The 16,291-nt window shown below is 27.9% G+C and overlaps 1 protein-coding gene across 1 annotated transcript; it reads left to right on the forward strand.

The window, feature by feature from the left end:
• Window positions 1-409: 409 nt before the first annotated feature.
• LOC100197385 (dolichyl-diphosphooligosaccharide--protein glycosyltransferase subunit 1) lies at window positions 410-16,291 on the forward strand. Its single transcript, XM_065813076.1, has 7 exons — window positions 410-778; window positions 6,268-6,329; window positions 13,349-13,796; window positions 13,878-14,372; window positions 14,453-14,572; window positions 15,435-15,680; window positions 15,808-16,291. Exons 1-7 carry the CDS (start codon window positions 539-541, stop codon window positions 15,991-15,993), a joined length of 1,797 nt encoding a protein of 598 aa, XP_065669148.1. The 5' UTR covers window positions 410-538; the 3' UTR covers window positions 15,994-16,291.

Consider the following 16,291-nt stretch of genomic DNA (forward strand, 5'->3'; position numbering starts at 1 on the left):
CTGGTTAGAGGTTTAATTTATAAAGTAAATAAAAAAACATTTCATTATTTCACTCTGAACCTTACAATATAATAGCTCAACGCTGAGTTTGTAAAGACAAGCGCTGCCTCGCTGTGAAAAATCTCCGTTCTCCGTCGGAGATATTTATGAGAAAAGCTATATCCAAACCAAATTGTTTTCAGAGTATTAGTTGCTCAATTGATTTTATTAATTTATGCATGTATATACAATTAAAGTAAAATACAGCTAACGCTCGTTTATATTTATCGAGAAAGACCTTAAACATAAAATTTTCTCAAATTTTATGCATCTATTTTTTAAATTTGTCCTTTTTATATTTGCCAAAAATACGACGAAAATATGACAAACACGGATTTGTCAAAAATCGTCGTATATATTAACCAATTCTAAATAGTGATTTGTTTTGGTTAAACGAGACATTAGTACACGTATCATTTAAGTGGCACAGTATTATTTTGATTTAGCGAGCGGTCTATCCCAAGTTATCTTAATGATACGTTGCTAAATAATAAACTAAATGGAATACTGTAGTAGGAAAATGATTTTAATTTTGTCATGTTTAGTTATTTTTTCAATTTTTAATGTTCGTGCCGATCTTGAAATATCAAATGTTGACCGTTCTATTGATCTAAGTAGTCAACTGGCCAAAGTGAATTCTCAAATTACGCTTCGGAATAAAGGAAACAAAGCAGTTACTTCCTTTCTTATTTCTATAGAAGAGGACCAATTTCCTTTACTTTCTTACTTAGAAGTTACAGTAAGTCAAGTTACTTGCAGTTTAAACATGTTTCTCATGTGAATATCGGAGTTGTTCACAAGCCAAATCAATTAACTCGATAAACTCAAGACAACAAAACATGATAAAATACTCTAAATTGCTCTTTAAAATTTCCTTTGAAAAATGATTTTTATTTATAAATTTTAATATTTATAAGCTTATATAAAGCAACAAATTAATAAACATCCAAAGAAAATGAATTATTTATAATTATAAAACAAGTTTTTTTATAATATTAGAAAAATTAACAATTCACAGAAAAATATACAAGTTAAAAAATGATATCAATAAAGAGTATTCTTAATAAAGTTTATAAGTCAATTAATTGATTTTTCTTATTAACAGCTCAATCTTAAGTTATATATCATTATGTAAAAACAAGTATAAAATTTATATTTTTTTGATTGTTTTTAATTTAGATTTTATAAGTTAATATTTATATTTTGCTTGCAACTTTTATATTATTTCTGCTATGATTTTTGAATGATGATTCATATTTTTCTCAGATTTTAAAATATTATAATTACAAATATTGTTGTGGTCTTTGTTAAGTGTTCTGGAATCTAACGAACCTCAAAAATTTGTGAGTTTGTTACATAAGTTTTTAAAAACTGTTCTAAAAAAATATTCTCTAAACTAGAAGATTATGCACATATAGACTATTAATTATAAAAACTATTGCCTTTAAACAAATTATTTCAGGTTAAAACTAAACCCTTAATAAATTATATGTGATAAATCCAGATATTTAAATAATGTTTAAAAAAATAAAATTTGAAACATTTAAATATAAGGTAACGCAAGGTTACTTTGACATGTAGATAACATTGACATGTATTAGATTAAATGTTTTTACCAGTCACCCGATCATTGTTTAAATTAATTTAACAGATGTTGTAGCCAGATGTTAAATGAACAAATATAACTATTTTTATCCACATAATAGTAAGTGTAAATAACAACACAAGGAAATTAGTTCAACTTATGGAGGGCATAAGTTGAACTAATTTCTAGTTTTTTTGTTGCTGAAAAACTTTGTTTCTAAATACTAAGCATTTGAAAAAAATTTTAGCATTTTTTAATGTATATTTCAGTTTTGTGGTAACAATGACATGGGTGCTTAAGTCAAACCATGGGCCAAGAATCAAGCAAAAGGGTGCAAAATGTCTCACGTCTGATGAATCTTTCACAATTACATGAAATAAAATCAAACAAAGCAAACCCTAAATTAAAAGAGTAATTCAAAAAATATATATACCAATACATTGAATGTCAACAGATCTAAAAACCGACACTTGCAAAATGTTAAAATTCACTCCTAACAATGTTGCATAATATTGGTAAGAACAAAACTTGAAAATATAAAAATTTATATTGTTATTTTTGAAATTAAACCTAACACTAAAAAATTTGTAACGAAGAAATCTAACAAAATTACAGCAAGAATTTGTCTTAATCAGATATTGAGTCATTAATGTGATGCAGAGCCTAATAGTTTGGCAATTCTCAGAGAAAAAATTAAATGAACATACTTTTTTATATTTTCAAGTAGGCACTATCAGAACTGAAGCTAATTGTGAGCAGCCGTGGCACAGTGGTTAGAGTTCTGGCTCAGAACCTAGAGGTCTGAGGTTTGACGCCAGCTCCAGCCCAAAAAGCGATATTGGTATGGAAGGAGGCATGAACTTCCTGTTAAATGCTCTCTTGCAGTGCTCTGTGATAAGACCGTAAGGACTTCTGGGAGCAACTAAATAACTACAAAAAAAAAAAATAATATCTTTCAAAAAGTAATATAATATTACATTTTTCATTGCAATTTTATGATGTAACTTTAACATTTACAACATAAAACATACGACTGTCAATGTTGCCCCATATGCTGCTTTAACATAGCTTTTTTTGATGAGTTTAAAATATTAATTATCTTACATTTATTTACATTATTTACAGTTATCAATATTTATAAAAAGCTAATTTTTAAACTGAAAATTTTAAACTTTTTAAAATTTAGTTTTGTAAATTTATTTTTATTATCATAAAAAAATTTGTTTTTATTCTCAAGAAAAAAATTTATAAATTTTTTTAATTGTTTTATGTCTTCAAGTATGAAGTGATTATGTGTACTGCTGATTTTTTTTTGATTTTTGTTTTTGGAATTTGACAACCTTACATTAGTAAACGACCAGGGTTGATGTTTGACCGAGGCCAGGTTTGATAAAATATAGGCAGGGTCAGGGCCGGATTTTTAAGCAAGGCTGTATAAACATTTATGCATGCTAAAGTACAACATTTTCTTTTAAATTTATGTTCTATTTTGTATATATATAATCAGCATGATCATAATCATCACTACCATCATTATCATCATCATTATCAGCAGCAGGCTTTAGTCTTCCTCTTTTATGCTGTTTCTCTAATCATGGTCAATCCTCAAACAAGGTATCATCTCAATTACAATAAACCAAAACTCATTCTTGCTTGGCTTCTTATTCTGCAAGTTGCATCTTTTTACTGTATCTGTTCCTATTTATTAAATGCTGGGATAAATATATGTCAAAATTTAATAAATAGTAAATAAGTAAAATTATAATATATAAAGAATTATAAATTTTTTTGTAGCCCCGGCTATTAACCCCTATTAAATCTTATCATTTTGCCAGGGCCGGGACCAGATTTGCTAAAAGTGTCTATTTTAGCCGGGGCCCCTACTATCTTACATGTAAAATTGCTCTTTTTGCTGATGACTCAACTTTAAACTCCTGTCTTGACAAAAAGTCTTCTCTTTTCAATCACTTGGAACAGGCAGCCAATCTCGAATCTTACTTCTGTAACAGATTGGAGCTAACAGTGGCTAGTGAGTTTTAACTCCAACAAAACTTAGTTATTTACTACAAACAACTATGGCTATACTGTTGACATTCCTATAATAATGAATGAAAACCATATATAATTGATTTTTATGTTAGCAACTGCTAACCCCTATAACATTTTAAAGTTATATTGCGTATTGTAATGTAAACGGGATTCGTTACATTATGTGCAAAATGTCCATTATTTTTATGTAACATTTTACGTAAAACTGTAATGTAACGTTGCGTGCAAAATGTTTGTTATTTTTATGTAACTGAGACGTAATATTGTAACGTAACACTACATGGAAAATGTTATGTAACAACACATAACATTTTGACCTAATGATATGTAACATTGTAATCTATATTATCTATCTATATAATTTTTTTTTTTTTTCATATGTACATTTATATTTAGAGAGAGAGAGCACTACTATATAAAGAGAGAGAAAGAAAGTGAAGTTAAGTCAGAGAGTGTAGACGGATATTGTGCAGAAAATGCAAACTATACACATAATTGGTTTAAGCTAATTAATGTACATAATACTTTAAATTACATCATAAGAAAGGTTGAAATTTATAAACATTTTTCCTTGTGGGTGTACAAAAACTTGTGAAGTATTATGCTTGTATTATTGACAAAAAAAACACGTAAGTTAACAAAATCTAGATATGAGACATAGTTAAAATATGCCTCAAATATAGATTTTTTTTTACATTAAGTTACATTTCAGTCTACACTTTTTAAAAGTTGCACCTTTATAAGTTAAAATAAAATAATTGAAGCGTAACTTTGCGAATTGAAATTTTTTTTTTTTTGCAACAAATTAGTTACAAAAAAAAAATTAACTAAATAAGACGAATCTATTTTACAATTAAAATAAACAATAATAATTAGCAGTTAAAAAAAAAATATTTCTTAGTTACAAATGTCTCGACAAATGCATTGTTAAATACAGTAACTCGTGATCATGAGTTACGGTATTTAACAAAATTGTTTTATTAACAATATTATTTAAGTATTTGATTATTTATTTATTTAATTTTTGAAAATACAATAATATGCTTGTCAAAACTACTGTACTTAAAAAAGTATTTTTAAAAATTAACCCACGCTTGTGGGTTTTTTCTAAAAATACTTTTTAAAGGTATACAACTTAGGAATACAACTTTTACAAAGGAATTTATTTTTATATTATTGTTACATTATTTTTTTACATTTTTACAACTTAGGAATACAACTTTTACAAAGGAATTTATTTTTACATTATTATTACAAAATTTACAAAGGAATACAACTTTTAAAGCTTTAAAAGTAACGTAACAAAAACAAAAGGAAGTACCTTTAGAAGTTAAAATAACTTACGGTACAGTTAAGCAATTTAAGGTACTTTTAAAAGTATAACCAGTTGGAAGTAGCGTAACGTAAAACATTTAAGAATTAAAACGTTTTATTTCTTAAATGTATTTAATTGACGTATTTTAATTACGTTAACGCAATTAAAATACATCAAATATAAATTTTTTTTATGTTACATTATGTTTTTGTTTTTTTTTCTTTTAAAGTGTAACAAATTGAGACGTAACGTAACATTAAAAAAATCTATGTTTGAGATGTATTTTAGTTACATTTGAAATCTAGAGTTATGTTACGTCTCAATTGGTTACATTTTATAAAGTTGAAAAAAAAACGTTGCGTATTGAGACTTTGTTTTTTCGTGACAAAGTAACTAATTGAGACGAAACTATTTTACAATAAAAATAGAATAAATAATAGTATTTAGCAATACGGCAATGGTAAACAAATCATTACTGCATTATCAAGTTTATTTACTCAATATTTAATTAAAAAATAGAGAATGTAACCTTGTTACCAATTGTAACCGATTGAGACGTAATGTAACTTTAAAATGTTACAGGGGTAAGATTGCTCACTTCTCTTCATCCTGCTTTATGGAATTTTTTTTGTAATGTTTGAGCTGATTCTTCTAATAATGCTCTTTCTCTTTTAAACAAGGTATTAATTTTATTAATCGTATTTACTTTATCTGTCCCTGCATGCTCTAAAAACTTTTATTTGTCTAGTTTTTTTACCTGCACTTTGACCCTTTAGATCTCTCTCCCATCATGTTTTCCTGACACATATAACCTACAAAGTCTTTTATCAACCATTTCCATGTTCTCTAACTCTATTCTTTGTTTTCTAGTAACTCCCAACTCAATAGCGGTTGCTTGCAGCTTTGTTGGGAGCAAATCAGAATTATTAAAAAAAAGTCTATTGCAATTAACTTTATTTCTGAAATATCATAAATACAAAGAGTATTCTTGCTGGATGTTTTCTTAGCACGTATAAGCGCTTGTATTAGAGTATACACTAGTAGTATATTGATGCTTTTTAAATATATATATATATATATATATATATATATATATATATATATATATATAATATATATATATATATATATATATATATATATATATATATATATATATGTATATATATATTTATGTATATATATATTAGTTAGTTTTTAGCATTTGTTTGTTTGTATGTAGTTATTAGCATGTTTTGAATCATTTTTAAAGAAATGTAATTGCTTGTTTCTTTTGTAGCATAAAGAAGATGATGAAAGTGTTAAACTTGAGACTACTCCATCTAGTGTTGCAGGCCAAAGGTAAGGTTAGATTTTACATAAAAAATCGGAAAAATAATGATAGCGTGAAATAATAATTCTTTTCAATATTTATTATCTGATTCAACAAAGGAGTTCATAGTGAAAAGATAAACTCCTTAATGAGCTTCCTTAATAGCGTTAAATAATAATTCTTTTCGATGTTTATTACCTGATTCAACAAAGGAGTTCATGCTTTCGCTTCAGTTTTATTCATAGTGAAAAGATAAACTCCTTAATGAGCTTCCTTATCTGTGATCCATGTAAAATAGTACCCGTTTTTACTTTTAAGTCCCAAAAATGCTTTGCAAAAATAAGCAATTACTTTGTTTATTCAGTGCTTTCACAAGTTATTTCATTAAACCTAACTTTATAGTGTTGAAAAAACAAAGCTTCAGGTAATAAACATCTAGAAAACATTAAAAATAACAATTACACGTAGTTCAAAATTTTCTTGAGTTCACTTCCTTGGTTCAATTATGAATATTAAAATAAATTTCTTATTCGACCACTTGAAGAATTTTCCTGAAAACCTCAGTAAAGGTAGTGATTGTGCAACACAATTTGACAAAAATTGATGCTGAAGTTTGCACTTTCTTGCAAACTTCATTGTAAATTGAGCCTGCTTTGAAGTATTGGAAATCAAATTTTAAAATTTGATGTGGGCTATAATGCTAACCACTATGACTTTATAGGATGGCTTTGATAATGGTAATGAGTGGTACGATCAAATGCCACTAAAGTAGTGTCCTTGATAAGGACCATGTGTGGTCTTTAAAACCAAATTTGAAAGAAAAGAAGAAAAAATTGCAACTTTTTTCATAAATCTTTGTGAATTTAAAACTTTAATTTTGGGTGAATTACTACATTTTATTTTAAATTTGGACTTAAATTTGAGCATGGATGGATTCATTAATGATTGAATGAAGTTTTGTCTGGTATATAGGTTTTTATAACAAAAAAATAACACATGTTACTTTGGGATCCTTAACATATCTTTGTCGATAAAATTGCACCAAAACCAAGTTGTTCCCAACAGTTTTTTCTCAGGTCAATGCATTATAACCTTATACCTATATATTACTCTTTTATTTTAATTTGCTAAAAATTAATGAATATATAGTTTACAGATAATTTCATGTTTCATTAATAACCCAAGTTATTAATAGACAAATGTCTATTAATGTTTAACAATGTTTAACAAATGTGCAAATTATCAAATAAAATAAAATGATCTTTAAAAAAAAAAAAACACTTATATATAACAAGAAAAGTAGCAAAACTAAAACAACATTGAAATGGTTTGGTTTTGTGAGATGAAATCTCAAAGAACTAGAAATAATTGTGAATCAACAAATTTCTGTAAATTCATGATTTGTTTAAGTTTTTATCTCCATCATTTAATTTATGCTTATCTCCAACATTTTTCTGATTCCTGGTTGATATACAGTTACAGTTTACAAAATCATCTTCACTTTTATATTATACTATCTACAGGCTTGGTCAGGAAGGCGTGCGATTTCACGGCTTTATATGACCATGCAAATAATTTTTGCATGATTTTGATCAATTGAGTAAAATTCAATAGGTTTGAATTTTACAATTGAGTAAAATTCAAACCTATTGAATTTTACTCAATTGATCTAATGATGCATAAAATTGACTGCAAAAATAATAATTGTACAGTTCAAATAATGTCGAATTGATCAAATGCCATGGAAATTAGTATCGAGTGGGGCCTTCTTTAGCCTTGATGGCCTCATTTAGATGATTTGGCATTGAGTTGATCAAATTTTAAGTCTCCTCTGTTTATATTATCTCATGCCCTCATTATAACTTCTTTCAAGTTGCCTTTGCATCTAAATGCTCAGTCGCCAATTTTTCTATCCAAAATATACCACAAATTTTCTATTGGATTCAAGTCCGGACTATGAGATGGCCATTCCAAAATACTGATGTTATTTGCGTCAAAACATAACTTTATTTTCTCAATTGTTAATAAGCATAGTCTGATTGGAACCATTGCTAGTGTGGCTGGTAGAGGATGAAAATGCAAAATCGCTAGTGCAATTGATCAAAATATCATTAATTTTATCATTAATGTGAAGAAAAATAGATTTGTTTTGGCAACTAAATTAGCTTTAAAAATTCAAGAAGGTCATAACATCACAGTGACTCCTCAATTAATCATAAATTGTATAAGAGAACAAGGATATAGAGGTAGAGTGGTTCAAAATAAACCTTTTTTAACTTCTAAAAAAATGAAATGTCGATTAGAATTTGCATCGAAGTACTTAAAAATGCTGATATCATATTGTCAAAATACAATCTCGTCTCATCGGATGGAATCCAAAAGTGTGCCAAAAAAAAGGAGAAGTTTATAAAATTAAGTTGTTTGTAAGGTAGTGTAAAGCATGGAGGAGGAAATGTGATGGTTTGGGGTAGTATGAGTTGAAAAGAAGTGTGGGAAATTTACATTTATTGATGATAAAAGGGATGCTTCAATGTATTGTGAAATTCTCAAAGCTAACTTGCAACCATATACTTAAAAATTGAGAAGTGATTTCATACAGGATAACAATCCAAAACATACCGCTAAGAAAACGAATGTATACTTTGACATAAATAACATCAATGTTTTAGAATGGTCATCTCAAAGTCTGAACTTGAATCCAATATAAAATTTGTGGTATATTTTGAATAGAAAAATTGGCAAGTGAGCATTTAGACGCAAAGACAACTTAAACAAACTAAGACAAAAAAGGTATACTTTGACATAAATAACATTAATGTTTTGGAATTGTCATCTCAAAGACTGAACTTATATCTATATGTGTGTGTGTGTGTGTGTGTTTGTATGTATGTATGTATGTATGTATATATATATAAAACTCATTCATACTTAATGTAAATAATCATCATCAGCGAATTGTTACTTTATTTAAAAGCATTTTAGTAATATAAAAGCATCAGTAAAGATCAAAGTTATTTAATTCGAGTGGCTGTCTTTAACTCAAAAGTTTATAATTATATTACACATATATATTAGCCTTTCTACTTTACTAAAATATTCCAACAGTTTACTTTCTCTTCAAGATAAAATGATATTCTAACATCTGGCAGTAAATTCTCAACAAGTCTTGAAAGTAGCTCACTAATGATTTTTAATTCATTCTGTGAGAATTCTTACACTATCAGTACTTCATTATAGTTTTGATCTTACTGTTCATCTTTATCTGACGATCTATTTTCTGAACCACGTCTTCATTATCTGGAATCCTAATCTTTGATTGGATGGAACAGGAATTTTGTTACATTTCAACACAAGTCAAGCAGCTAGTAGCAATTTTGAAATTTTATTTTTTTATTCTTTGTATTGAAGCCTTTAGGATTAGGGGATATCCATAAGTTACATACGTAGTAAAATTACTGATTTAGGCCCCACCCCCCTTGTACTCACATGTATGCTTTAACAGCCCTCCTCCTCATGCGTGTGTACACATTATTTATTACAAAATCAACCCCCACCCCCTTCTCTCTTTCTCCCTTAATGCATAAGTTTTTTAAAACATTAAAAACAAAAAAACTTCTAGTTAATTCAACATATCTCGGTTACATAATATAATATTAATTTTATAAACTTAATTTTATAAATTTAATGCCTTTGTTAAAAGACACAAAATCAGGTTTTAAGAGAGAGCAGGAGAATGTCAATCTGCTTACAAACGCACAAATCTGTGTACATACTTTATAGAAGACCACTTAACCAAATTAAAATAGCAATCTGTGACATGATCTTTTGGCTCCCTTCCATCAAAGTATTTCAAATAGTAATTGAATGGGGCCCCTGGCTAAAAATGAGACTTTGCATTTGTGTAATTTTGCAATGTAATTATCGTAGTAGAGATAATAGCTTGTTTGAGCATTGACCATTATTGTATTAGTAGAAAAAAGAAATGCAACCTTAAAACATTTGGAGAGTGGCTCAAGCTTGGCAGGTAAAGCAGGTCTAGTTTCATTTACAATGTGCTTTTAGACTTTGTCTGAGAGTAAAAGGGTTGTTATTCGTCAATATAGAAATGCCAACAATATTGCAAATTTTTTTTGCAGTAAATAAATGAATTTTGTTGTCTAACAAAAATTGTGGATTTTAAGTCCAGGATTTAAATCCGTATGCCAGTGCAAGCCTTAGGCTGTTACAGAAGAAAGATCAGATTTAAAATCGGTTGCTTGTTCTAAGCAATTAAAAAGTGAAGATTTTTAATCATGACAAGAGTATCAAGTCAAGTTATCACCAAATAGAGCCAATTTAGGTTTCATGAAGATTGTTATTGTAGATAAGAAACAATAAAGGAACAAAGATAGAACCTTGTGATACCCTTAAAATTACTTGAAATAAAGAAGAGGGTAGGCCTTCAAGAATAATTTTTCTACTGCAATTAGAAAGAAATAATTTAATAACCTCTATTTTTGCATAAAGAAACTAATAACAGAGTACCCTAATCGTAGGATAGTTAGAGAGGTCAATGTGTTTTCTAGAGTTTTGAAAAATTGGAGCCACTTATTTAGCACTTTTTAAAAGTTTAGCAATTACTTAAGAGAGTTCTGGAGAATACTTATTTTAGACTATGAGGGAGAATCCAAGCCTGTAGAAGTGTTTAATTGAGAATTAACTTTAGCATTGAAAGCCAGAGTGATTTTGATGTTTAATAATGGGTTAATCTGTTTAACTGTCAGGAAGAGTATGACTTTTATATTCATGAGTCAAATTAGAGTAAGATTTCTTTGCTAACTCTGCTTTATTCTAGAAAGAAGTAAAAAGATCAGACCCGTGAATTAGAGATTAAATGTTAAACTTACTTTAGTTGATGGCATTGTTGAAGACTAACCAAAACTCTTTAGAACCTAACATCTGAGATAAGAGATACAAGATTTAGTAAAATGAGAATAACAGAGCTTAACATCACACTTTTTTACATTGGCTTCTTCAAATAATAAAGGACACTTGTTCTTAAGAAAGATGTTCTTCTAATAAAGATGGAAAAAAAAAAAGATTAATGAATGTTTAATAAAGCAACTGCTCAAGATGGTGAAAAATGTGGAAAAGAATGATTCTTGACTTAAAATTGAAGAGAAGTAATAAAAGCTTCCAAGATGCACTTTATGCATCTATTATGATATAAACACATGTTTGCTATTTATTTAGATGCTGGCATACAATATCCTTTCATTGTTATATAAATTATTTATATGGTGTAGTATTTGCCAAAAAAGATGATCAGATGGATGTGTGGTGTGGCTTTAGCAAGACAAGAAAAGGAGGCATAATCTTAGACAGATTAGAAAATGCGTTGTATCGAACAACGTTTGTTAGAAAAGATTAAAGTAATTTAGGTATCAGCATGTAGAGAGTTATCAGTTTCAGTAGAAAATGGTAGTGGTAGAAGTAAGAAAACTTAAAGAGAGTGCCTTACATATTGTATGAATAAGCTTTAGTTACAAAAGAAAATTGCTCTCGATGGTTTATATTAGAGAAACAGTATAAAAGAGGAAGGCTAAAGCATCATGATGATGATAATGATGATGATGATAGTGATGATGATCATCATCATTGTGATCATCATCATTATCAGGTTTTAGCCATCCTCTATTATGCTGTTGATGATGATCACAATAATAATCATCATTACCATGATGATTACATTGATCATAATCAATGTGATCATCATAATCATTTGATCATTGATCACATTGATGATGTATATGTATGCATATATATATATACAAAATATAACATGAATTTTGAATAAAAAAATATATACTTAAGGATGTATAAATGTTTATGCTGCCCCGGTCACAAACCCAGCCCCTGCTGTATTTTATCAAACCCGGCCCTGGTCAAATATCAACCCCGGTCACTTACTAATTCCAAATAGCATTCTTTTTTTTTTTTCTATTTTTCCATCCTGTCAAATTTATGAAGCATGTTTCACATGCTGTATAAGGAGCCCATTTTTTATTTAGATGGCTTAATTTAATCGAAAGTATAAAAAACAACTCTGACTACACATACTACTCTTACTACTACTCTGACTTTCTACACTTACTACTACTCTGACTTTCTACACTTACTACTACTCTGACTTTCTACACTTACACTCTTACTGCTACTCGAAATACACTTTAGATGTAATGTTTCTTTGTTTTGCTAAAGTAAACAAACAACAAATAAAACCAAATTGATTAGCTTCATTAAAAAATCTCTGTGAAATCTCTGTAAACAAGGACTGAATAATGTTTCTAGTTATTCACTTAAATTTGATTGAAATTCATTTGTTCAAGGAAATAAATAAACAATACTTTCTTGAACCAAATAAAGTTCTAAAAGCATATTATTTAAACATTTCAACTAGACTAAAAACAACCTTTAAAACAACCATTTTTATTATTATTATTATATATATATTTATCCATATTTTTGCTTATGATAGCAAATCGCCAATCAAATTAGTTGGAAAATGTCTACTCTGCCATGTCACATTTTTGCATGGCATCACCTGACATATTATAATTTTGATATTAACACAAATATGTGGGAGTGGAAAATAATAAGCAGGAGATAATGCAATAAAATAATAATAAGGATATAAATGATGATATCAAATTAAAATAGTAATGACAGTTACTAATTATAAATACTATTGTTTTTACATCCAATTATAAGTTTTTTTATCTTTTATAATCAGAATATTTTTTTAACATAAATCAGGTCATTGCTTTATGTTATTTGTTATTATTTAGTTATTGCTTCTCTATGCATTTAAAAAATCCTATAAATCAAAAACAGATGAGCTTTTCAGATTCAGCACCTCCAAACTAATAAGAAACAATATCAAATATTTATTTGGCAAATCCTTTGTTTTCAACTATCATATTTTACAAATTTTTCAAATAATTATATACAGTTAAATTATTTACATGTTTAATTTAAACAATTCAGTTTTAGTTTTTTTTATTTTTAGTGCAAAAATATTTAGCGTTAATCTTCCAAGTAGTTTGGGAGTCGACAAAAGTATTGTTGTTAATATTGAATCTGTATTTACTCATGCTTTGAGACCATTCCCAGCAAAAATTGGCCAATCAGAAAAGCAGTTAGTCATATACAAAGCAAACACCTATTTCTCTTCGCCATACAAAGTTATTTACCAAAAAACTGCAGTTAAGCTTTCTTCATCCACAATTGAAAGCTATTCCAAGTTAAAGCCTTCTAACTCAGCTGATAACACAATCACATATGGCCCATACAATGATATTAACCCATACAGTTTTCACGAAATGAAAATTCACTTTGAAAATAATTCTCCATTTCTTACTGTTAAAGATATGACACGTTGGATTGAGGTTTCACATTGGGGTAATGTAGCTATTGAAGAAACCTATCATCTTTTACACGAGGGAGCAGAGCTTAAGGTGTGATTGTTTATAGTAAAAATGCAAATTTTTAATATCATATTTTAACTTTTATTAAAGATTTAATCTTTAAATTTTTAGGGTCATTTTTCACGCTATGACTACCAAAGAACCCCATCTCATGCAGCCGTAAAGTCTATTAAATCTGTTCTTCCTGCTGCTGCCAAAGATGTTTATTATCGTGATGAAATAGGAAATATTTCTACCAGTAATCTTTTGAACACGCATGACTCTGTTGAACTTGAATTGAGACCAAGATTTCCATTGTTTGGAGGTTGGCAAACGCAATACCTTATTGGCTACAATGTTGCTGTTTATGAATATCTCTTTAGAAAGGGTTCAAACTATGTCCTTAAAATGAGATTTATTGATCATGTTTTTGATGATTTTGTCATTGATAAAGTCACTGTCAAGGTTGTTCTTCCTGAAGGAGCAACAAATATTAAAGTCAAGTTTCCTTTTGAAATCAAACAAGAGAAACAAGAACTTCATAAAACATATTTAGATACTTGTGGGAGACCTGTTTTCATAATGAGTAAGAAAAATTTGGTAGAAAACCACATTCAAGATTTTGAGGTAAGTTAGATTTATTATTTATTTTTAAGGTTGTTTTGTTATATTTAGATCATTTTTTAATTGTCTTTTTTAATTTTAAGCTTCATTATACATTTCAAAGTCATTTGTTACTACAAGAGCCAATTCTTTGTGTAGCTGCTTTCTATATTCTGTTTATTAGTGTAATATGCATTATGCGCTTAGATTTCTCCATCACAAAGGTTAGTTTTTATACTTTTATATATAAAGTGTAAATGTATTTACTGCTTTCTATGCCTGTGTTACATAAGTAAAAAAAAAGCAATATTTTATACCAATGAAAAAACCATATTAATCCATATTAAAGACATGCATTTGGTGTGAAAGTTTTAACTATTTCCATTGTTGTGTATTTTAAGAATAATACCTGGAAAAAATTATATTTTGCTAATGATAAAAACATGAACTTTAAGTAATGAATATTCGACATTTTATTGGCTCGTGAGTAAAATAACATTGTTAACTTACTTATAAAATAGGTATTGCTTAATAAAACTTTAATTAATTAATACCTATTTGAAGGAGAGCTAATTGAAGTGCAATCTAAAAAATAAAATAGCTAAATCAAGCATTTTCTTATATTTTTTAAATCAGTTTTATTAAATTATCTTTGTTATTTAAAAGTTTTTTTTATAATCTTTCAATTTGATAGTTCCAACATCAACTTTATGAGTTGATTGCTTTATGATGCAAAATCAGGCTCCAAGTACTTTTTCTAAAATTAACAACTAGTAATCTTTAAATAATTAGGTAATGTAGTTAAGTTATACAAATTGTTGGATTTATATTTTATTTGAGGGGTTTTATTGTTGTTGTTTTTTTGTTTTGTTTTTTATTGCTGTTTTGTTTTTTATTGCAAAAACATGGTTTTAATTAAGTTTTTTTATTGCAAAAACTAGATTTTAAAAAACAATATCCGGATTTTTATGAGCAATTTTTTTCATGTACCAATTTCAGTTTAGCTAAAATAAAGGTAGCTTCGTATTTAAGTATCAAACAAAATATTTTCCGATTGATTTCCAATTTAATTTTTTCATTAAAAAGGATGCTGTTAATGAATCGCGTATGAAAGTTGCAAGCCTTGTTGAATCTTTATTGGCTGCCTGTGATCGTAGAACAGGACTGAACTCTTCCTTTGATTCAGCATTAGATAATTTCAAGCAAAGTAAAGATCAAGTTAGTTTTACTTCGGCTTTGAAAAAAGTTAATCACGATTATAATACTTTGTGTGCTACTATTACCAATCTTATAACCTCTCTGTTAAAAGAAGAACCAGAATATTCTGATAAGGTATCATAATTATTCATACATATAAATAAATTAGTTATATACAATTTTCTTTCTGTAATTAGTTTAATATCTGTTTTTGTAATTCTTAATAAATTCCTACTATTCAATACTAATTGCTTTATCCTAGCTCTCAGATTTAACGAAGAAAGAGGCTGAGCGCAAAGCTTTGATTGATCATCAAGTGGCTTTAGCAACTAAAGCTGTTAGTGGAAAGCTTAGTAAACAACAGTACGCTGATAGTGAACAAATTGCTCTATCTAAACGAGAGAAAATCACTGAAGAAATAGAAGCCACATTAGCTGCGCTTTCTTAATTGATCAAATAGATTTGTTTAAGCTTTTAATTATATTGGTTTGTTAGGTTTTTTAGAGATTATCAAATGAAAGTTTTAGTTTATTTCTAAAAATTTGTTTTGAGTTAAGTTGCAGCCATTCATTTTTGTTTTAAGTGATCTTAGACTTGTTTGTTGTATTTTACGCCCATTTTAAAAGCAACGTGGAATTATAATATGTGGTTTTTGCAATTTAAATCATTGAAGTAAGAAATATCTTGTATTCTTTTCTAACTTTTATATGCCAATTTAATAGAAAAGGTGAATCTATACACTAAAA

Source organism: Hydra vulgaris, chromosome 12, assembly GCF_038396675.1.
Source record: "Hydra vulgaris chromosome 12, alternate assembly HydraT2T_AEP".
NCBI classification, from domain to species: domain Eukaryota; kingdom Metazoa; phylum Cnidaria; class Hydrozoa; order Anthoathecata; family Hydridae; genus Hydra; species Hydra vulgaris.